Source organism: Podarcis raffonei, chromosome 7 (assembly GCF_027172205.1).
Source record: "Podarcis raffonei isolate rPodRaf1 chromosome 7, rPodRaf1.pri, whole genome shotgun sequence".
Classification (NCBI taxonomy): Eukaryota; Metazoa; Chordata; class Lepidosauria; order Squamata; family Lacertidae; genus Podarcis; species Podarcis raffonei.
The window spans coordinates 38,054,427-38,078,738 of record NC_070608.1 but is presented as its reverse complement, the minus strand read 5'-3'; the positions used below and the strand labels follow the sequence as shown (position 1 = coordinate 38,078,738).

At 41.4% G+C, this 24,312-nt stretch overlaps 1 protein-coding gene across 2 annotated transcripts; it reads left to right on the top strand.

Moving 5' to 3' along the window:
- Positions 1 to 24,312, top strand: TGS1 (trimethylguanosine synthase 1). 2 transcript variants are annotated; one of them, XM_053396119.1, is made up of 13 exons: positions 1 to 212; positions 4,256 to 4,320; positions 6,078 to 6,262; positions 6,743 to 7,574; positions 9,309 to 9,435; positions 11,151 to 11,237; positions 12,658 to 12,832; positions 13,667 to 14,009; positions 14,888 to 15,058; positions 15,266 to 15,409; positions 16,012 to 16,230; positions 19,010 to 19,086; positions 24,011 to 24,312. In XM_053396119.1, exons 1-13 carry the CDS (start codon positions 94 to 96, stop codon positions 24,125 to 24,127), a joined length of 2,661 nt encoding a protein of 886 aa, XP_053252094.1. In that variant the 5' UTR covers positions 1 to 93; the 3' UTR covers positions 24,128 to 24,312. The 2 variants fall into 2 exon arrangements, with proteins under 2 accessions (XP_053252094.1, XP_053252092.1); XM_053396117.1 differs by lacking the exon at positions 1 to 212 and having other exon boundaries at positions 4,026 to 4,320.

The window sequence follows — 24,312 nt, the reverse complement described above, 5'->3', positions numbered from 1 at the left end:
TACCCGTTCCCGTTTGGGTCCGCCACGCTCTTTCTTCCACGGGGTTCTGAGCCTTGCTTGCCTCGAGTCCTTTCGAGGGGCAGAAGCGGCGGCATGTTGCGCGAGGTGCCGCAGACCCTGGTGGTGGCCGAGCTGCTGCTCACGCTGCGGGGCGAAGGAGAGGCGGAGGCAGGAAGCGACATCCTCTGCCTGTGCACGCGAGCCTTCGTGGAGTGAGTCGGGGAGGGGGCGAGGGGGGGGAGCCGGTGTGAGCGGCCAGCCTGAAGGTCTCACTCGCTTTTTTTGCTTGCTCGTTTATTTCCCGCCTTGTTCCCTGACAGGGATTCGAGGCGGCTTAATTGCGGGAGAAGTGGCGCCGAGGCGTGTCCTTTTGAATTCCCGCGGCTTCTGAGTAGTAGCAACCTGGTGATGATGATGATGACAATGGGTTAGATCCACCAGTTCACTGTTTCCCACCAAACTTAGAACAATAACATGCCGCTTTGGAGAGCGCAACCTTTACTGGTGTAAAGATCTTCACAAGCGGAGATATATAGGGGGGCAAGGGTTAATAATACTTTTCTATCTTTGAATTGTTTTCTGCAGCACCCCAAAAAATCACATTGAAGTGGGGAGGGGGAGTCATGCACCCATTTATACCCCCAGGGGTATGCGTACCACACTTTGGGAATGGGACATGTTAGTCACAACTAAGTCTCACGTACTTTAGTGGGGTTCCAAGTTCAGCTAATTTAGCCTGGATTTTAGTAATTATGAGGTTCTGCCACACTTTTGCAAGCTAACAGTGGGGTGAAATGCAAGGGGTGCCCCCCCCCCCAGTAAAGTAAGGTAAAGCTGCTATGTGTAAGACTTCTCATGTTGTTGGCATTTGTCTGTCTCAGGATACAATGGAAGTGTGTGTCTTTGGGGGTAAAGTCAAACTTTTGGAGAGTTGCAGCACCTGCTGTGGCTGTAGAGACTGATATGGAACAGGCATGTTTTGTGGCAGATTAGGCCGTCTGGTTTTGTTGCTCCAAGTGCACCGTGGTGTTTCTTCTCTCTGTGCTCCTCCCAGTGGTCATTTCTCCATTGGTCACTGGTGTGGATGCACCTGACTGTCCGTCTCCAGGCACCGTGATTGTCTGGAAAGGATTCCCATACTACGGGGTTACTGTTGCCAGCCTTCATGTCACGTTTGCAGGCATCTTTGTAATTTAGAGTTGGTCTGTCAACAGGCCTGTTGCCTGAAGGCAGCTCTCCATAGAGCACATCCTTGGGGATTCTGCCATCTTCCATTCTGTGTACATGAGCAAGCCAGCATAGATGCCACAGAGACAGAAGTGCAAACATGTTGGGAATGTGAGCTTGGGAGAAAACATCTTTGTTTGAGACTCTGCCCTGCCATGTGGTGCCCAAAACCTTCCTGACGCAGCACTTATGGAAGGCATTGAGGTGTCACTCCTGGCGGGTGTAAGCTACCCATGACTCACTTCCATAAAACAGGATGTTGGTCTTTGTCAGGCTGCTGGTGAAGCCAAACTCCATGTAGGCTTGGGGTTGATGAGTAGGCTGGGGGTTGATGAGTCTCTGCAGAGTTTCCTTGCGCTGTCAAGGTTGCATTATCTACAAACCACATCTTGTTGCATTTTTTGTCTTGGCATGGAGACGTGCCAGGTTGAACAGACCCCTGCCACTTCTTGAATGGAAATACAGTGGTGCCTCACAAGACGAAAAGAATCCGTTCCGCGAGTCTCTTCGTCTTGCGGTTTTTTCGTCTTGCAAAGCAAGCCCGTTAGCGGCTTAGCGGATCAGCTGTTAAGCGGCTTAGTGGATCAGCTGTTAAGCGGCTTAGCGGATCAGCTGATAAGCGGCTTAGCGGCTTGGGAAAAGGGGGGGGAGGGAAAAAACCCCGCAGGAACTCGCAAGACATTTTCGTCTTGCGAAGCAAGCCCATAGGAAATTCGTTTTGCGGTTAGCGCCATCGGCTAATGGCGGATTCCCTCTGAGCTCCGGAGGGAATCGGCTCCGCAGGAACCGGGTCTTGCCGCTGCGGCGACGCGGGGACCCTCAGAAATCACAGGCACTGAAGCCTGTGAACTTGGTGACTCGGCGGGCACCATTTGCGCCCCCCCCCGACCCGCGAAGGAGCCTTTTTAAAGGCTTCGGGACAGGGTGAGCGGCGCGGTGCTGAGAGTCGACTGCTTCTCCTGTGGAGTGAAGCCGCATGCCATGGTCGGAGAGCGCTGACGACTTCTTGTGAACAATTGGACTCTAAAAGCAACAACCCGTGAGTAATACGGAAATTGGATTTGTAAAGAAAAAAAAAATTTTGAATTAGGCACGATCGGGGAAGGCGCAAACAGGAAGTCCGTCTCCCCGTCTTATAAATAATCTAAAGCAAGGACTAGCTAACTAAGGTCGAGAGAATTTCTTCTTCTTTATTGGGTAAAAGACATTAATTTCACAATTTGGCAGTATAAGTAATTTCACTGGAGGATAAGAGCTAATTTTAAGAGCTGAAGTGCCGCCACCCCCCCCGGACCCGGGAGTGATCCGCGAGAGAGCCTGTTGAGGAGATATAGAAGAGTTTGACAGCTGTCAAATTAGCTGTCAAGAAGGAAAAAGAGAACTTTGTTTCTGCTGTCTCTGCTGGATATATTTGCTACAATTTGGTTATATTTTGTTGAAAACAAGGAAGAACTGATACAAACTAACTTGATTTTTGGATTTGAACTGGAAGGAAGATAAAGTAACCAAAATCCCTCTAGAGGGGATTTTGGGACATTACAAGAATGGTTGAAGGAGGAAAAATTCAAGCTAAATTGGACAGAGTGTTTCTTCTCTTGGGAAAGTTACAAGGCCAAATTGATGTTTTGGCTACAAATGTTGCAACTCTGGACTTAACAGTAAACAAATCCATTGAATTTGATAAGGACTTGACTCATGAAGTCCATGCAGCTGGACAAGAAGAGAAACTTGAAAGATTTGAGAGTGTGGAGAAAGAGATATATGTTGTTTCTGAGGAAAAGGAAGGAGGAGATGTAATGTTGCAGATGACAAAGGAGAGCCAGAGGCCTGACATGATGGCTACAAAGGAAAATAAGTACTGGATGATGAAAAACTGTTTTGAATTGAAGATTGAAGAATGGAGAGATCTCCTTATGTGGAGATCTGAAGACCTATGGATTACAAATTTGATTAAGTTGAAAGTTGGAGCTTTTGGGACATTTGGACTTAAAAGGAGTAAGAAACAAGATTCGGGCTCCACTTTTAAGTATGGAGGTCTGGCTGGAAGAAATATGGACCCTATCGGGGCAGAGCTTCTCCGAGATCTGGTGTTTAATATTAAGGACTACCAAAAAAACCGGCAGAGAGGAATTGAGAGAGAATTAAGAGCCTCGGACGTGAGGTCTCCAGGCTGATAGTAGACTAAGACTGATGGACATTTGTTGGGGATTGAAACCGGGAAAGGGGGGGTGGGGTTTGGGAATCCAAAGGGTGCAGAATTATAATCTTTTTTTTTTTTTTGTTATTAGTATGAAAATTGGGGAATTCGTGAAAGGGAATTTGGGTCAACTTTAGAAAAAAGTTTTAAGAATGAGCACTGATGTTTAAATACTGGTGTTTATAAGTTAAAATTGTTTTTTTTTTAATGAATTAAATATAAAAAGGTCAAAAATTGGGGACAAGAACTTGTTGAATTAGCAATTTGAATTGGAATATAAGAAGGGGAGGTGTGGGGAAGTCAGGGAAATATGTTATTGAAAATAAGGATTGTAAACTTTATGTGTTTTTAACTTTTTTGATTTTTCTTTTTTTGATTTTTTAATGTATAAAGGTGGAAAAACTCAATAAATATCTTTAAAAAAAAAAAAGGAAATTCGTTTTGCGAAGCACCTCCAAAACGGAAAACCCTTTCGTCTAGTGGGTTTTCCTTCTTGCGAGGCACCACTGTACACACCGTTTTCAGTCAAGCTGAAGGCATATGAGAGCAACAGAAAGAAGAATATGCCAAAGAGAGTTGGGCTATCTATACCTTGGGACAACATTTCATACATTTGATGAAATGGAATGTAGCCCAAGAAATAAATTCTTTAGTCTTTAAGGTGCCTCAAGACTCTTTGTTGTACATGATGACTAGTTTCAGGAAAACTAAAATTATAGCATGTTGTGTAAAGAAGGCCTTTTTTGCATGCTTTCTTTGTCATCTGCTATTTTACTTCCATATTTCATTGATGGCCTTAACAGTGACATGTATTTTTATTTTATTCCCTAGGGATCGAAAACTTTACAAACTAGGCTTGAAGGGATTTTATGTCAAAGATGAAGGTGACAGTATAGGTAAGATATGCTCAAAATGTTGAATTAACATTGTGTGCATTGCAAAATAAGTTGTAAGCTAACCCTGTAAGGTAGAGAAACTTGAATTAACAAATTATAGTTGTATCCTTGCTATTAATTTATCAACCCAATGGTCAGATACAGATTTTTCAAAGTCCATATAAGAAAATGTAGGTGAAGACTTTTGGAAAAGTGAAGAGAACGTATATATGGAAAGTGTTGCAACAGTAGTTTTGCTTGAGTAAATATATTGTTCCAAACCACATATGAAATCTGCTTGAGAATCGGCAAGATAGGGTGTCTTTAGGTATGTGAACCAATGTAGTATTACTTATGAACTACATACACATCAACCTGGGAGTGAGCCTAGATTAACTTACTTCTGAGTGAACGTGCACAAAATTCCACTCTTAGTGTTACACATGTATGTGAATAAACATGGATTCAAATCACTGCTAAGCACTTCTACCCAAGGCTATCCAATACAGTGGTACCTCAGGTTACATACGCTTCAGGTTACATATGCTTCAGGTTGCATACGCTTCAGGTTACAGACTCCGCTAACCCAGAAATAGTGCTTCAGGTTAAGAACTTTGCTTCAGGATGAGAACAGAAATCGTGCTCCGGCGGCGCAGCAGGAGGCCCCATTAGCTAAAGTGGTGCTTCAGGTTAAGAACAGTTTCAGGTTAAGTACGGACCTCCAGAACAAATAAAGTACTTAACCCGAGGTACCACTGTATCTCGTAGCCTGATTCTAGTGATTCTTATTAGATGGTTACATCAGTACCTGAAAACAATTATATCTCAGAACTCGCATCTAAAAGCCCGCAGCCATAAAACAGTAGGAGACTGACCAACAACCAGTTGGTAGGGCATCTCAGCAGTGCCCCTTTCCTGCTTTCCCCCTATCCCAAGAAACTGCTGTACAAACTGCTGCATGTGAATTCTGTTTAGGTTTCTTGACTGTTTCCACAAATAATTATTCATTTTAGTTAGTTTACTGTACAATTCATACTCCACCTGTCAATGAATTTTTGTAGTGATTGTAGTGCTGCCCTGATAGTATTCAGGGCAGCATTGCAATCTCTACAGAAGTTGAATGATAAAAACAGCAAGTTGGTAGCAAGAGCAAAGCAGCAGTAAAGAACATAGCAGCAACAAGAACAGGCTAAAAATAATTTAGCTGATATTTGTAAAAGGCATGGGAGAATAAGGAGGACATGAGAATAGGTGCCTGTGAACCTTACATGGAGATAACATTTCACAAACAGGGACATGGACAAGGGAAACATGGTATGGCTGCTGGCTGCCTTCTTTGATACATAGTTTTGCATTAAATAGAATTTCAGGCTTGAAATGTTTTGCAGCTGGGTTCTCATATAGACAGTTGTGTGCCTTTGGTATCTAGTCTTCATGACTGTGAGATCCTCTGGTTCTTTTCCCCCTTGTATTTGTGCCTGTAGGAAGAAATCGTGTCTGCAGTAGGAAATTGTGCTTTTAATATTTTATTTAAATTCAAGCATTTTGGGAACTTTAGCTTTGGACTAACAGAGTTAATATAAGCATCTAATACAATTTGCTTTAAGGGAAATTAATCATTTTTCCTAAGGAACTTGGTGTACTCTTTTGAAACGACTGCCGCAGGATGCTTGTTGGGGAAAATAATTTGGTATTGTAATTCTTCTGCATTAGAAATCTATGACTGACAAAAGTAAGAATGAAAATACAACTTTGTAACTTAGTATTGTGGTTTACAGGGGAAGATCAAGTAACCACCGAGGATGAAGAAAAAGACAAGAAACATAATTCCTTTGGGACTGCTGATTTATCTAACAGTCATGCTTCTGGAGTGGAAGACATTGAACTTGATTCAGAGGCTGAACTCATGAAACGCATGGGCTTACCTGTTCAATTTGGCAATGCAGCAGCCCATAAGACATTGGTAATAAAACCCAATGTATTTTCTATTCCTTTTTGCTATTTAAAGTTATTGGAATGTAAAGTAAATTTAGTATGTTGGATTAACAAACCCCACAAAAGAATTTTCAGGAATACATTTCTTTTTCCTCCTGGCTCTAGAATTAAAAACCAAAGTTAAATGAGAGAGGGAATAGGAAAAATGGGCTTTTAAGAAGTGTGACAAAAGAAAAGTTGAGTTGGAAATAATAAATTGGAAGGCAAATGCATTCTTGGCTGTTAATCTAAGAGCACACCAAATAAGATAGCAGTTGAATATTATGGGGTAGAATCATAGAATTGTAGAGCTGGGTAGATGTGTCATTTGTGATTTTCTGGCTGGGTTACAACCAAGCTATAACATGAAAATTTGTGAAATGAATTAACTAGGTAACCATATTGAATCAGAATCTGTTGAACAAAGTACATAAAAATTGCATTTATGCTTTTTCATGCTGAATTTCAGGCACTTGAGAATATTAGTAAGAAAAGTAAGAAAGTGAAGAAGAAGAAAAAGAAGAAAAAGAAAATGCTGCAACAAGATATTTTCACAGTAATGCAGGAACCATTGAAAGAAGATCTTGATGAAGATGACCTGTCTCTTTCCGATGATCACTCTTCAATTAAAAAGGGATCTGTGAATGATAAGAGCTGTGAAAATGGAGACCTTTTACTTGATGAGTTTCATATGAAAGAAAAATGGGAAAAGTATTGGAGTGAGTATGGAGAAGGACTTCTGTGGCAAAGTTGGCAAGAGAAAAATTTTGAACTTTTGTCTATTACTGAGCCTTGGAATAATCCTGAAGTAAAGGAAAAGTGGGAGCAGCACTATAACGAACTATACTGGTATTACTGGCAACAGTTTCACTACTGGGCAAGTCAAGGTTGGACTGTTGACGCCACACATAATAGTGACCTGCAAAATAGTGCAGAGGAGCTGGAAACCAAGCAGCCAGCAGAAATGCAGAACATTGGTATAGACAGTGTTTGTGTAGAAGTGCTACGCTCCAGCCTACATTCTCAACTCGCGTCCAGTGCCAGCTGCAAGGAAAATCCTTCTCCAAATGATAATCACTGTAATAGTGACATTCTTCCTGAAATTAGTAAAATAAATCTAAACTCTGAAGAAACAGAACGGTTCAAATTGGAAAATGCGGATGATTGTAATGGTCAGAGAGAACTGAGCGTAACAAGCATTGAAAGGCGTTGTCCTTGTGATACTGCTCAGACTGCGAAATGTGATGAGGGAACAAGAGAAAGTAATGCGTCTTCTGAAAATGGATGTTCAGACAAGCCAGGTTGGTATACTAGGTTCCCTTTCCCAGAAGGCATAAGACCCTGTGTTTGCAAAAGCTAGGAAAGAAATTCCCTTGCAGCCACCCCATATTCCGTACTGTGCATTTCTCCATTGAGTGGCACGTATAAAAGCTGTATTATTTTGGATGTTTTATTCCACATTCTTTGCAATCCTGTTTCCCTTTCCCTCCCCTTTTCCCCAATCCTGCAACTCACATTCTCAGCTAAAGACGTGTAGATGACACATCGAAGACTTTATGTCAAGAGCTGAACACTTTGTCTTTCAAGCATCCTAGACTGCTTTGGAACACAGGTATAAAAAGACCCTCTCCCTGTGCTCTCAGTTGACACCACACATAATAGTGACCTGGAAAATAGTGCAGGGGAGCTGGAAACCAAGCAGCCAGCAGAAATGCAGAACATTGGTGTAGACAATGTTTGTGTAGAAGTGCTACGCTTCAGCTTACATTCTCAACTCGCTTCCAGTGCCAGCTCAGAGATATTGCCTGTCTACTACATTCCTGCACTGAATCCAGTAGAGAGAAAATAAGTGTGCATAAGCAGCTACTTCTGCAGCCTGGAATTCTACCTATCATTTCCAGGGCAGGTAGGGATTAGGCATTTCTTCTCAAAAGGGATATGTTTTGTACTCAGAAGAGTCACTTGCAAAATGTGAATGGTCTTTAGAATATTGTTTACAAAGTAAGCCTCACATCCATATTGTGGTCTTGGGTTTCAAAGGTTATTCAGTACCCAGATGTCTCACTTTGAAAATATTAATCTAATAGAGTGATTGGTTCCATTTTGCAAGATGTCTGTGGCCTTTAGTCTGTGAGGTGATAAAGGGGCAAAGGGTGTGTGTGTTCCATCCACATGCATTTGTCATTCTGAAGGGAAACTATTGTTCAGTCTTCACTTAAGACAAAGCCCAACCTTGCTTCTCTGAAACACCCCTAATATCCTACCCACAATTCCTCTGATCTTTCCACAGAAATGTTTGGTTTTCTTACTAGGCATTTCTACCAGTTTGAGGTGCTATCAGAACATACTGCAGTGCCCAGGTACCTCCCAGCCCTGTCAGTATTTCAGAAATCCGAACATTCCTGAGATGCTGATGTTTTCAATTCAGAGCTGGCTACTTGGACTTTGTTATACTGTTGTTTGGAAAGAGGCTCTGAAAGAATGGCTTTCTGATATTTTTGAATTTTAAATGCCTAGATCAGATATTCAATGAAGCAGAGGCTTTCAGATTGATGGTAGATTGATTTGTTTTGCCAAATGCACAGTCAACAGTTTTGTCTCAACACCAGATAGATTGATGAGTGCAGTTGGGTTCCTAATGAAAAGCAACTGGAAAATAGTATTTCCACTGTGAATTTGGTGAAAATGTAAAATTTTTGATTGAAGTTGCTTTCCTCATACAGGAAATGAATGACTGCTTGAAGATTGCTGTTTTATTGTATTTTATTATATTTTGCTGTGTTTTGTATTATTGTTGGCCATCTTGAGCACCATTGGTGGCATACAAATTAAGCAAACAAACAAATAAAATTCATTAACGCAGGGTTGAGGAACTTGCGGCCTTCCAGATGTTGTTGGATTTCAACTCCCATCATCCCTGACTATTGTCCATGAACGATGGAGCTGATGGAGTCTTAAAAACCTAGCGGCAAACAAATTCCCCACCAGTGTATCAAAGCAATGCTTTCTCTCCCCCCCCCCCTTTTCCTTCTTAGTTTCACAGGGGTCATCTAGATCTTGTTCAGATGCCACAGGAGGTAGGGGATCGCACAGTAACAGTGATGGTGATGATGGTGATGATGATGAGCCGCCTGAACGCAAACAAGTCAGATTAAAGAGGAGGCAGGTTATCTATCATATCTTTCACTTCTCCCATTCACATTTGGGTGCCTATATGATTTAGTGTACAGTCGTACCTTGGAAGTCGAACGGAATCTGTTCCGGAAGTCCGTTCGGCTTCCAAAACATTTAGAAACCAAAGTGCAGCTTCTGATTGGCTGCAGGAAGATCCTGCAGCCAATCGGAAGCCGCAGAAGCCCCTTCGGATGTTCAGCTTCCAAAAATAGTGTGCAAACCGGAACAGTCACTTCTGGGTTTGTGGCATTCGGGAACCAAAACATTCGAGAACTAAGCTGTTCGAAAACCGAGGTATGACTGTACTTACTAACCCTTACTGGCTGCTGCCATATTGCCTTTTTTAAAATGTTGCTGCTTTCATGTTATTACTAGTGATTTGAATATTCTGTGAAATGTAAGGCTGTTCTCTTGGGTCTATTTCTATTGAAGAATGACTCTCTATAGTTTAGATCAGGGGTCTGCAGCCTTTTTCTGTCGGGGATCACGTGTCAGTGTTGGAAGGTGCCAAAGCCAGCATGGCCAGGCATTTCCTTCTCTTCTCCCTTTCTGCTCTCCCTTCTCTGTCTTTTCCATGCCCTTCCTTGCTACTCAGCAGGCTGCTGATAGACAGACACGGTTGCTCTGGCCAGGGGTTTGAACAGATTACAGAACAGATTACTTGTACTTTTGAAAATGGGCCAAAGGTCACAGACAGTGGCCTGTGGAGCAGCAAAAAAAGCTAGCACTATTCTAGGCTGCATCCACAGAAGTATAGTGTCCAGATCCAGGGAAGTAATAGTACCACTCTATTCTGCCTTGGTCAGACCACACCTGGAATACTTGTGTCCAGTTCTGCGCACCACAATTTAAGAATGGTGTTGAGAAGCTGGAACGTGTATAGAGGAGGGCAACCAAGATGATCAAGGGTCTGGAAACAAAGCCTTATGAGGAGCACTTGAAGGAGCTGGGCTTGTTTAGCCTGGAAAAGAGGAGACCGAGAGGAGATATGATAGCCATTTTCAGATATCTTAAGGGTTGTCACATGGAAGAGGGAGCATGCTTGTTTTCTCCTGCACTAGAGAGTAGGACTCAAACCAATGGCTTCAAGTTACAAGAAAGGAGATTCCGGCTAAACATTCAGAACAACTTTCTGACAGTAAGAGCTGTTTGGCAGTGGAACAGACTCCCACGACTCTCCTTCCTTGGAGGTTTTTCAGCAGAGGTTGGATGGCCATCTGTCATGGATGCTTTAGCTGAGATTCCTGCATTGCAGGGGCTTGGACTAGGTGGCCCTTGGGTCCCTTCCAACTCTAAGATTCTATGAGTTCTATGAGTCCAAGGTTGTCCCCTCCCTTCCTGGTAGAGATAGCCAGACTAATGGTTTTGTACAGTTACTTTTTACCTTTCAAGCAAAAGGTCTTTATGACAGTTTCACTGAAGACCCTAAGTCTCAATTTGAAACAATATTGGGCACAAAACTTCGGGTAATGCTGAGAAGGCATTTATTAGGCATCATTGGGGAACCCGGCTGTGCGAATTTCTGACCTTGTAAACAAGTGATAAAAGTCATTATTTGAATTCAGTGGACACTTGTTTCTTTTGCTTAGCTGCTTTATAATCGTTTAGAAATCGACTTACCCTTCATTTGAAGTCAAAATAGGCAGCTGTTTTGTCTCAACTTACTGTGAACTGTAGTGACAAATATTTTTGTTCCTTTCTAGCCATGAATTGGATGCTGAAGAACATTCCCAGGCTGATCCAGAAAAGATTTGCTGTCTTTTGGGACTCAAACATGGCAGAGGACAAAAGTAATAAGTGTTCTAATGGTTTCCTTAAAGCAGGGGTGAGGAACCATTTCAGCCTGAGGACCACCTTGCCTCTTAGGCAACCTGCCAGGGGCTGCATGCCAGTGGGTGGCAAAAAGTGGGTGGAACAACAGGTGTGGCTCTTGCCTTTTTACAGTAGGCTACATTCAACCCATGTAAAATCTAGAGGTTTCTACACACCTTTGCCATTCAAGCAAGTAAGATGCAAAAGCACTTCAGGAGCAGGCAGAGCAGGGTCAGTGAGAGGTGTGACTTGGAAACTATCCTGAGGACCAGATAGAGAATTCTTGAGGTCCACATTTGGCCATCAGGCCTAAGGTTCCCCATCCCTTCCTAAACGTGATGCTGCTGATGGTTGCTGGTTTTATGTGTAGAATATGTCCTTTTCCTAGGTTGCTGTTGAAATACTATGGGTGTTCACTTCCTGCATCTTCTTGATATACTAAAGTTGTCACAAATGACGGATACTTAACCTTGTTCATAATTACAAAAAAAAAAAAAACCTAAGACCATGCGGAAGAATGTTGCTTGTTTATTGTAAATAGTTTTCTTTTTCCACTAACAGTTCCTACGCGATCCATTTAGATCAAAGGTAGAGAACTGGATCTGGCCAGTGGGCCAGATCATGATCTCCCTCGCCCTGGGCAGGCAATGTTTGGTAGCTTACTTGTCAATCACTTGGCTTCACATTGATGTTGGGTGACATTTATGCCCTCCATATGTCTTGCAAAGTGCTACTTGGTACCCTCTGGAGAAGCCCCTTTCAAAGTACTGCACAAGATAGCACTTTGTTCACTGTTGCTAAGTCCCTTTCAATCATCTGATCAAGGTCTTCTGTTGCTAAGTCCCTTTCAATCATCTGATCAATGTCTTCTGGAGTGATTTGAAAAGGACTTCTAAGCTCCTTTCAAAGCACTTATACTTGCATTACTTTGCATAAACTGATTGGTTGTGCCTGCAAATCACCTTTCAGCTGAGCCGGATTTTTACCTGTCCCACCCCCAACATCATATATGACATCAGGTATAGGGCATGTGAGCATGGCTTGGCTAAAATGTCATTGCAGACCAAATGGGGAGACTTGATGGGCCTAATTAGCTAGGAGGCTTGCAGGTTCCCCAGGCCTTATTTAAATACTTGAGTGATTCAACACAAGATATATTCGTACAAAATGCATTAAAGCCTTTTGGTAAGCTATAAATGTATCACAGTATGTATAAAAGCAAAGTTTACTGCTGTGACTCCATTAATTTTTTAGGCCTATTTATGTGGCAATGTTGGCATGCTTAAAGGGGGCCTTCAGTTGAAGAAGGCACAGCTAATAAACATACTGTGAAGCTGAGCAAAACTTCTTCCCCCTCACTGAAAAGGTTGTTTTTAACTTTTATTCTGTTTTCTCCAGATACAGAGACATTCCTGACTTCAGTGAAAGAAGAGTGAGTCATCTTAATAAAAATATGAAGTTTAAATCAAAATTCTTGGACATGCACAGAACAGTCAAGACCAAAAGGAAACATATATTTTTTACAGAAGAACCTGAGACAGGGGCAGTTAAAAAGAGCAGCATTTTGATTAAGGTCAGTATTGTATATGGTATATTAATAGTCTTGAATTTGGGATTCTGATGTTAAAACCTGTGTGTCTGCTGGCTCTTAAAAATAGTGCAAGATTGTGTTCATAATTTAGAATGCTCTTAGTTGCTAGTGAGAGAAAGAAAGTAGGTACAATTTTATGTTTCTTACTGTATAATAGATTATGTAAGTGATTAAATTCATATTAGTCTAGTAAGGACTGTATCTTAAGAAGAGACTTCAATGTTTAGGAAGGACGCAGCCCCGTTATACCATCTGGGATTGTTCCCGGGGCATATACAAGACCTGAGATTTTACCATGTCAAAAGCTCCCTACATATAGATACCGTGCAGCTGCCAAGGTCATCTGATGTAGTGGTGCATCATGTGATGACTGTACTGCATGTCCATCCTAATATTTTCGTTGGTTTGCATATGCACAGTGAAAGAAACTGCAACACAATGTACCCAAGGACCAGTTTACGCAGATAAAACAGCTTGTTTCTCTCTGCAATGGCATTGTCCGCTTACATCAAGGTTCATTGTAGACATAACATGAAACTATCAGGATTAAGGCCGAGCCATAATTTTTCAGCAACTTGGATATCACAGTAAGCAGTGGTGGAGTGGAGGAAGAGCCCTTCCTGGGGGTGGAGGAAGTCTACAAGCCTGTGAGGTGAATGCTCCCGAATGCCAAAACGTAGTGTTCCTTTGTAGGGTTCTGTTGACTTCTTTCTCCTTTTACTTAGATTGCTGAAGGTAGTGATAATCTCCCTTCAGTAGCAAGTCACATTTCTGCAATTGTTTGAAATGTGGTTCTGTAATACATGGTCTTCCTAGGTAGAAAGCTTCTTGAAACAAGTGAATGAGCCTGCGGAAGAGATGTCTCAAGACAGAGTTCACCCTCCTTCTTCCAGTAGTGATTCAGAGGAACAGGAAAACATTGCTGGCTCACAAAATAATTTGGATTCTCCTAAAAGTGACCTGCCATTCTCCAGTTCAGATTCTGGTAAGCGTGGAGGAAACAGCACTGAGGAAAAAGGCAAAGAAAATCTGGTAGTAGCAACAAGTGACTGGAAGTTCCAGGAGCCTAAGGAAGAGGCAGGAAGAGAAGATGCACATCCTTCAGGAAGAGAGTTAGTTCCTGTGGATATTCCGGACTACCTGCAGGTGGAAGCAGAAGGTATGTGATAATTCTGAGTAAAAGCTTTAAAAAGTGTGTGTCTGTGTGTATGAATGAGAAACTGTTGATAAGCCCCCAAAGCCTTAAAAAACCAAAATTAATCCCCTTTTTATTTGCAAGAGAGATTGTTTGGTGATGAACAGAGTGCTACTTCACCAGCTACTCCTTTGAATAAAAATACAGGTAGCAACAACTTCTGCTGGAAATAAATGTAGCAGGCTCATGGGGGAGCATGGAACTCTGCCTGCTTCTGTGAGTTTGCTTTACAAGAGAGCAGTTCCAACCTATAGTAGAGATCTTCTTGGTCAAATGAGCAGTTTCTTTCTCATGAAATGTTATAGGATAAGCAACATAGGTGTTAGGGGGAGTTTTGCGTAAAAGGTTTTGTTGGTTGGTTTAAGAGAATTTCTGTGTTCTCTTAAATTTCTGAAATCTCTGTGGGAGAAAAGAATGTTTTGGTTTTCATTGTACTAATTTTTGTTGAAATGTCTTTGTATGTTTTCAGATGCTTCTTTTGCTACTTTATTTTTTTATTTCTTATTCCCAGTGAATAAATTTGTAGTGAATTTCACATTTGATTACTACAGTAGATGCAGCAATAAAGCAGATCTCTGTGGCTTTTTTGTTTCCCTGTTGTAATATCAGCAGCTGAAGTGAACAATTACACTAATATTTATTTCAGTTTAATGGCTTTTATTGTATGTTATATTTTGCATGCTGTTGTCCCTGTGATCACTTTGGGACTCCTCCTGGCTCTCTGAAGCAATGCATAAATTGAACTGAAATGAGTAATAAAAGTAGTTTAGATTTTTCTTCATGTTCCTAAATCCATTTAAGAGAAATGAGCTAATTGCAAAGTATGGTTTTCTTTGGTTTAGGTGAAGTAAAAACTACAAACAAGAGGAAAATCAAGATAATACCGAAGATGACAAACAGGTGTGGGCAGCCCCTGCCTCCTGAAATAGTTGCTGATCCCGAGTTGGCTAAATACTGGGCACAGCGGTATAGACTGTTCTCTCGATTTGATGAAGGAATTCAGTTAGACAGAGGTAAATTCATATATTGATTGGAAGCTACTTTGTTTTGAAGTGATTGGCAAGTTCTGTAATAGACCATTCTACACATGTAGATCTTCACTTGATACTTCAGTTGCTAAATGATGATTGTGCATGTGTGAGCTATATACTTCACTGGTTTTTATGTTCAAGCTTGTCCTTTTTAAGTACAGAAATATGACTACTGCTTTCTTCCATTAGAGGGATGGTTTTCTGTTACGCCTGAGAAGATTGCAGAGCATATTGCGGATCGTGTAAGCCAGTCCTTCAACTCTGACTTAATAGCAGATGCATTCTGTGGCGTAGGAGGAAACGCTATTCAGTTTGCCTTGGCAGGGAAAAAAGGTAAACATTTCTGTTTGCTTCTTTTCTCTTATCCACTGTGTGCGCATTAATATGCTAGCGTTGTGGTAGATATATATATATAGAGAGAGATTGTGTATGTGTGTGTTCTAGTTAAAGCTAAAGATTCTTACTAGGGGACAGATCTAGTCTTTGCAATTGGCTAAATTCCTCCTTCCAGTTCCCAGTGTCACTTTCCATGTTATCTTGAAAGTGTTGGATACTGCCTCCACCCTCCACTGTGTGGATGTAAGAGGAGGGAAGAATCTGCAGAAGTGCCTTTCCTGCTTTCACTAGTGAGATCCTCCAAGAGATGGAGTCTTTTTTTCCATGACGATCTGAGTTCAGCCTTACGCTTTGCTTGCTTAGAAAAATCAAACCATTATCAGCTTAGTTTAGAGTGACACAATATACACCGGCCAAAAATATTATACAAACGCAGAGAAAATATAGTGGTGTTATTCCAGCTTAGGTGATTGGTTGTTTATGTGGCACAAGTACTAATTCCCACTGCTTCCTTGCTTTTCAACATACATGACTGATTGAATTATTATTTTAAAAAAACACACCTGTATTTTAAAAAATACCTTGTTCATTCTTTTTAGTAATCGCAATCGATATCGACCCTGTGAAGATCAGTCTTGCTCTCAACAACGCAGAAGTCTATGGAGTAGCAGATAAAATAGAGTTCATTTGTGGAGACTTCATGAAGCTAGCATCCAGTTTAAAAGCAGATGTTGTGTTTCTGAGCCCTCCGTGGGGTGGGCCTGAATATGCTGCTGCAGAAATCTTTGATGTTCAAACTATGATTTCTCCCGATGGATATCCTTTTTCAAGTCACTTGTTCCACAAAAGTAAAACAAATGCTGTTTTTTCTTACAGGGTGACCGCATTATCACATATTATGCTTTCTGCCATATATCATTTCATCTTATACATTAAATTAATACCCCACCCTTCCTCCCAAAGAATTATTTCCAGAGAACAGGGTCCTTTCCCCCTTTCTATGTAGTTGCAAGGGGCTCAGATGATCTGAAAAGTGTAGTCTTAGTTTCAAGTTGCTTATATTAAGCTTTATTGTGGCGGGTTTTTTTCATGACACACCTTGGATAGGAATTCCAGTGTCATGAGTTAAGATTTTTGTACTGTTGAATGATTGGTGATGTCCTTCTTCAAAGCAGCTGATGACAGTGTTGCAAACTGATTCTTGTAAATCAAATGTTCATTGCTGTTTCTCTCAGGAGAGATTTGGGTACTCTGACTAACAAGAGATTTTATTTTAAAAAGTGACTTTCTTTTCAGAATTGGTCCTAATTAGGATGTTGCCTTTATAATGCTGACAACCAGATTTCTGTTGTTGAAGAGGTTTTGTCTGAGTTGGCATAAAGTCTTGTGTAATCTGGGAAATTTCTGTAGTTGCTTTTAAAAAAAACACCACCACATTTTGACAGTTCCTTGTTCTTAGTTTTGACTGTCTGTTAGACAAAAGATGTTAAATTGGTTCATAGACTCCTAGGGCTGAAAAGAATCAGATACTTATCAAATCTCACTCTTGGTCCTGTGGCGAGATCACCTACTAAATCTAATAATTCCTTCCGGGTTAACATTTCTGAGTTCTTATAGGATGACTTTACATGTGTCCTAGATGATTCAGTAACTAATTCCCACATTGAGGACCTAGTGTAAAGGGCAGTTTCAGGTTCCCAAATTCATCGCGATCATCCTTTCAGATGTGTTGTCCATATGGTATGAGTGAGGGTTAGAAACAGTTCTGTCTCTGGAGAAATACCTTCTTTTTCCTTGGCAATCACTCGTAGCCGAGTAAGATTGTCTTCCTTGAAAATGGTCTTAGCAGTTTGTCTGTAAGTGACTGTGGAGATTGATTCTGGATTTGCACATCCTTCCATAGTGAGGACACAGGTTTCCGGGTGAGAGTTACCGTATTTTTCGCTCTATTGGACGCAGTTTTTCCCCTCCAAAAATTGAGGGGAAATGTGTGTGCGTCCTATGGAGCAAATGCAGGCTTGTGCCATAGCCGCGCGCAACCCCTCCGGCAGGGAGAGGCTGCACGGGGCTATGGCTTCTTTAGCTCCACGCAGCCTCTCCTGGCAGGGAGAGATTGCGTGGGGCTAAAGAGGAAGCCAAAGCAGCGAGCTTGTGCCATAGCCGCGCGCAACCCCTCCGGCAGGGAGAGGTTGTGCGCAGCCTGTACGCTGCTCTTTGGGGCTGGGGGGGGGGAGATTTTTTTTTATTGATTTCCCCGTCTAAAAACTAGGTGCGCCCTATGGAGCGAAAAATACGGTAGATCACTGTGAGGATTTGCCAAACGTTTCTCCCTTTCGGCCTGAGTTCATGCTTCTTCAAAGTCCATGCCGCCTTTGGTAGAGGCTATTCTCCAACTGACGGGCTCTTTGTCACCAGTTGTTGGTGTTTATACTACATTTTTAAGGATTTACCTTGAGATAATCTTTAAACCTCTTTTGCTGTCCACCAGCATTACGCTTATCATTCTTAAGTTGGAAATAGAGTAGTTGCTTTGGAAGACGATCATAAGGCATCCGAACAACATTTGACAAGTTGTTTGGGTATGGTCAGTACATGCAGCAGAGAAGCTGGGAATTAGGTTGGAGAGACCTAAAGTGGTTGCATGGAATATACCACTTAAACTGAAGAATGAGTGTTAAATTATCTGTTGGCTGTATAAAATTGTTGGGAAAATGAATAAAAAATATTTTTTTAAAAAAACTGCAAGGGGTAGGGGGAGACATGTTTGAAAGTGATTAACAGCTCTAAATTGAAAATTAGCATAGCAAGAAGAAGGCTAATCTGAACAATACTTCTTGCTGATTTGTTAATACTTTGTTTTCATTTTTATACTTGCAAATAGTTGTGTTTTGCTTTTTACTAGAATATTTAAAAACTATACAGTGGTACCTCGGGTTACATACACTTCAGGTTACATACGCTTCAGGTTACAGACTCCGCTAACCCAGAAATAGTACCTCGGGTTAAGAACTTTGCTTCAGGATGAGAACAAAAATCGTGCTCCGGTGGCACGGCAGCAGCGGGAGGCCCCATTAGCTAAAGTGGTGCTTCAGGTTAAGAACAGTTTCAGGTTAAGAATGGACCTCCGGAATGAATTAAGTACCGTAAGACGACTTTTTAACCCCGGAAAAGAAGTTAAAAAGTCAGGGGTCATCTTATACGCCGGGTATGGGCGGAGCGGAGCCTGCTCTGCGCCGGGCGGCTTTCTCCCGGTGCAGAGCTGCTCAGTGTATTAGGCGACTGGGCTTATAAGACGAACCCCAAATTGCAGCTGCCAATTTGGGGAGTTGTCTAATACTCCCAGTCGCCTAATACGTTGGAATCTACGGTACTTAACCCGAGGTACCACTGTACCTATCTTGCATTCTGAAGTGGTACAATCCGCTCTGCTACCTAATCCTGCTGCTCGTGTAGACTAGGGCCCTGATCAGAATATCACTCATGGTATTCTGTATATACCTGTGGAAGAATGTGTGTTACCTTAGGGGAATGTCTTACTAAAAGAGCCATCCCCATTGAAAAAGTATTTGCTTTTTCTTCCTTAACACATCTGTACATTTGAAATTTTCAAGCTGTCGCAAAAGATTACCAGCAAGATTGTGTACTTTCTTCCTCGTAATGCTAACATTGATCAGGTAAGTTTTAATTTGCAGGCTCAGGAGTAGTGCTGTACAGTTGCTAATCTAGAGATGTAGGGTGGAATTCAGTGTTGCGCATTTGCAGCTTGCCAAAAAGAATGATCCCCCCCCCACACACATACTCTGTTCTGGGGACTCTCCCCACACCCACTCAAGCCATTTTGGGGGGCAGAGGTGGGGAAAGCCCTGTTGCACAAGTGAAAGTCCTTAAGCAAGGCTTCTGCTGACTGAATTCTGCCCCTGAGCTGCGAACAGACATTTGACCTCTGCCCAATGGGCTTAAGTCTCTGTCTTTCACCTTCCATTTCTTCCCACCTCCATCTACAATATGGCGATAACACTGACCTACCTTACACGTTTGTTGTAAGGAGTACTGAGAGCCTATGTAGAATGTGGAAAGATTGAATATTATTGTTATCAAGCTTTCTCCCTGTATAACAAGGATGGGGAATCAGGTGGCCTCTATATCTCCAGTCCTTCCCGACCTTGCCCCTTACAGAGTGGAGCTGATGGGAGTTGGAGTCCAATACCTGGAGGACTACGGGTCCTAGAATGCTAAGCTTCTTCTGTAAATATTTTTGTTGTAAAAAAAAAGTAGGCTCTTTGACATTCAATAACCTTAGAAGTTTGGGCAGAAAGGACCGAAGGGAAACATGATAGAGGTTGAACAGCATAGACAGTATGGATAGTGTTTATCATTCTGTGCTAGAAACTGAGGTCACTCTGTGAGATTGAGTGGCGGAGCAGACAGAAAGAAAAACATAATTTATATCAGTGAGTACACGAAAAGTTAGCAAGGACCGCTAGCTTAGATAGCATTTTTAAAGGGTTAGGCCAGTCCATAGGGGCTAGTCTGTTAATGACTATATAAATGGAATCTCTTTGTTCTGAGGCAATGTAACCCTAGATACTAGTTGATGCAGAGCAAAGAACTCAAGAGAGCTGGACCAGGTGTAATTTTTTGGCAAAGACCATCACTAAATGTTTTGCTGTACTGGGCTGGTGCAGCTGCAACTTTTCCAATGCTAGTAATTATTTAAAAGTTGGAAATTGGATTATTCGCTTTCTCACTTAGCACTCCTCTTTTTACTTAAGGATTTTTGACATCTAAGCATTCTAATCATGGTTAAGGGTGTTCCCAAGCCCTGGTCATTTAGCACTAAAACCTTGTTTTAGGAATATCTTCAAGCATGGCCAGCAATGAAAGGCTTGCAGGCTGCACATCAGAGATCCTGAACTATACCTGTTACACTACCTTGTACTGGGGTCTGACATCACACTTCAAAAGTTTGTGCACCATTACTTTGCATTTTCAGTTTTCTTACAACATTTACATTGCTGTAGATGTAGCAATATACAACCCCCCACAAAGTTTAATAAAAGCAGTTAATAACTAAATCGAGCCTTAAAATGTTGAAGATATATAAACACTGCCTGAAGGGGCAAAGGTGATCAAACTTGAATTATTGTCAGTTTCTTTCTACTACCTCTAGAGGGAGCAGTTATACCAAAAAGATACAGATAGCATAAGTAAATTATGCACGCTGTGCTTTTAAACTAAGCAAAGAATGAACTGTTTGGTGTTTGCTGCTGGCTTTCTTTATACACTTTTCAGGACAGAGTTTTCAGGTTGTGGGATACTTGCTTGGCATGAAAGTATTTTTGTTTAAAAAGCTCAGAACCACAAAAGCAAAGTGAAGGTAAACTAGGTCAACAAATGTTTTTGTGGTGTTTGTTATTAGACATTATTATGTTTGCTCATGATGGGGACTTAATAGCAACTTGCAGTAAAAAGTACTACTTCAAAGGCAATTTATATGGATGTACACACCTACCCTGGAATAGGACAGACTTTTATTAAAAGTTCATTGTATGTATGTTTACACACACACATCCATACCACTATTCCCAGTGTGCTGTCATTTCTGGAACTGATCTTTCTAGAAGCTGAACATTTGGGCTTACAATCTAAGTCATTGTCTGTTCTTCAGTTGCAGTTCTAGGTTTGTTGCAATAACAAAGTATGTAGAGAAAAGCAGATACTTATCCCCTCAAGATCATGAGCCTTTTCCCAAGTTTACATAAAAGTCTGCTGAAATATTGCAGATTCCAAAATTCCAAAAGGTTCCAAAAATGTCAGATCTTGCTAATGTTAACAGAGATAAAAACTGGTAGCACATGAAAAAGCATAACTTAAAAATGTCAGTGATAGCTTGTACAATCAAATAGGAAGATGGTCTCAAATGGGCAGGTGTGTCAAGTTAGCGGGATGTAATCACAGGTAAATGTGCATAGGATGGCATCTTTGTGGTGAGGGACCTGTCAAGTTTGGGATGCTCAGATACGTTTTTCCTAAGTAATCTTTGCTGCACAGACTAGACAGATCTCATCACTGATAGCATTATTTGCACAAGCATAATGGATATCCCTTTCAAATATCAACACAGCTTCCACATCCAATTCTATCCTAGGAAGCAGGAAGATTTGTGTGTGTGTGTTTTTTTTTCTTTTTTCAGATATGTTAACTCAAATTTAAACCATTGGAGATGATCATGAACAAGTTTGACTAGTAGTCTATAGGCAGGCACTCTGGAACTGTACATCTCCATGTCCTGCAGATAGAGAACATGTACACTGAGAACAGAAAGAGTTGTGAAATTTATTCCATTAGGCACAGCCCAGGCCGTGCTGCAAATATGGGGATTTCACTTTTAGATGCTCAAATTTGTGAGAAGGTCCCATTGAGCTTTACAGGACACACATTGTCCATCTGAGGCTTTGAGATGAGGGTGTCCTCCAGACCATTTTGAAAATTTCCATGTAGCACCTTGCCATAAGCAGCTGGTAACTGGAAGTGACGTATATTTGAATGACAATCCCTCCTTCTTTCAATTGATGGGGTGAACAGAAATTCATTTTCTCTAAGAATGTTTATTTTTATTTTTGAGAGTTGCATCTCTTAAATATAATCCAATCTGTTTTTCCCTAAAAGCCTGCTGTGCTGCCTACATGCACATGTGTTTTAACAAAACAAGTGCGCATAGGACAGGAACTGAGTAAATGCAGTTTCCAGAAGCAGTTAGATTGTATTGAGGGTCTTGTGTAATCCAGTTTTTCCCCTTAACTCTCAGGGTTCAATGAACTTTAGAGAAATCCACTTGCAGTAATATAACCAGTCCACACAAGTAGATCATGACTCCAGTCATTTGTACAAAAGCAAAAATGGAAACTGCTGAGATATTTTGGGGAGTCAAGATAAGTTAGTAATTCCTTAATGAATCACTGCACCACAGACAAGATTTTCCCTTATCTAGCAAGGAGGTCAAGAAGTAGCACTGGGAAATGGGAGGGTTTTAGTAAACGTAGGTTTGTCAATGGGAGGGTTTATATTCAATCAGATATGCTTCCTTCCAGTTTACTCTTTTACTACTTAAGTGCTTATGCTGGCATGTCATGAATTGATATTCTATCCAAATACAGCCATGGGAGGAGGCATTAGCCACATTCACATGTCACATGGTTTGCAATGCACAAATGAGTCACAGCTGCTTTCCTTCTCCCTCTGAGTGTTGGGAGAAAACAAACCATCATTCTGGTTTGTGTTTCATTTGAACCAGGGTTTGTAGGTTTGTTTCACTCCCAAATGATCTGGCTACAGATTGTGGTTTGTTAGGGCTGAGACAAACCACGGTCCCTGATTTGGATGTAGCACTAGGCGAAGAATGTGATTTGCTTTCACCTAACCATAGCAGGGTAGTAGGCGTGATTTTTGTATGCATGGTAAGCTATGGTTTGTGCTTCACAGTGACATGTGAATGTGGCCAATTGGTGATGGAATTGGCATTAATACAGGTACCACATAATACAGGTAGTCGGTTTAAAGATGCCAGTTTAAAGGACTTGTCACCCTCTTTTTGCTATAAAAGGGGGCCATAGGTCACTGGTAAAGCATCTGCTTTGCATTCAGAAGCTCCCAGGCCCCAGCCACAGCACCTCCAGGCAGGGCTGGGAGAGAACACTCTCTGAAACCCTGAAGAGGCGCTGCCAGTCAGTGTAGACAATGCTGAGCTAGATGGATCTATAGTCTGACACAGTATAAGACTGAGCTTCCTGTATTCCTAAGTGTCAGCAGACTGGTTCCATTCTAGTTCGAATGGAACATATCCTCTTTGTACAGGCCTTGCTTGCCCCAAAATGTTCCCCACTTTTGAACAAAAAGACACACCATGGCCTTATCAATGAATAGAGCTCCTTAGCTATGCCTTCCTAGCTGTCCCTGTGTATGGAACAGGTAGCATTTATTTCAACTTCTTATGGGCTTGATTATTTCCCCAGCAGAGGCTCATAGTCGCCTATCAAAGATCTTGTGGTAGTGGGTTTTCTGAAACAGGTTGGGCTAGATGAGCCTTCCCGCTTATACTACTACTACTACTACTACTGCTACTACTACTACTAATAATAATAATAATAACAACAACAACAACAACTTGTTATTTATATGCCATCCATCTGACTGGGTTCCCCCAGACACTCTGGACAGCTTCCAGCAAATTCAAACATCAAACACAGTAAGACATCAAGCATTAAAAACTTCCCTGAACAGGGATGCTTTCAGATGTCTTCTAAAAGTCAGATAGATGTTTATCACCTTGATATCTCATGGGAGGGTCTTCTGCAGGGCGGGGGCGACTACTGAGAAGGCCCTCTGCCCAGTTCCCTTGTAACCTCGCAGTGAGGGAACTGCCAGAAGACTCAGAGCTGGACCTCAGTGTCCAGGATAAGTGATGGGAATAGAGACACGCCTTCAGGTATACAGGGCTGATTATGTTTAGGGCTTTTAAGGTCCTGAATCTATTACCATCTCGGTGTCACATTTTGAGTTATTTAACGGTTGTTGTTTTTCTTTCTTTTTACTTTTTAGGTAGCTTCCTTAGCTGGGCCAGGAGGAAAAGTTGAAATAGAACAAAACTTTCTGAACAACAAATTGAAAACCATAACTGCATACTTTGGTGATCTAATAAAAAAACATGCACCCTGACTTATTTATGTGAGTGAACCTGCTTGTCAAGGCAAAATGTATTATCCCAAAGCTTTGAAGAATACTCCCTTTGCCTGTTATATATTTTACAATCAGTGGCTCCTCTAAAATATTGTCATTTTGTTAATTAATGAAAAATGGTTTAGAATGCCTGTTGCAGTTATCAATAAAATATTTTACAATAA

What these genes read in the sequence shown, in the direction of transcription:
- TGS1 (XM_053396117.1), top strand. Translation starts at nt 4,041, where the DNA reads ATGAAATGGAATGTAGCCCAAGAAATAAATTCTTTAGTCTTTAAGGTG. An exon ending in TGCCTTGGCAGGGAAAAAAG is followed by an intron (nt 15,410 to 16,011) that starts GTAAACATTTCT and finishes CATTCTTTTTAG; the next exon opens with TAATCGCAATCGATATCGAC. An exon ending in GTAATGCTAACATTGATCAG is followed by an intron (nt 19,087 to 24,010) that starts GTAAGTTTTAAT and finishes TTTACTTTTTAG; the next exon opens with GTAGCTTCCTTAGCTGGGCC.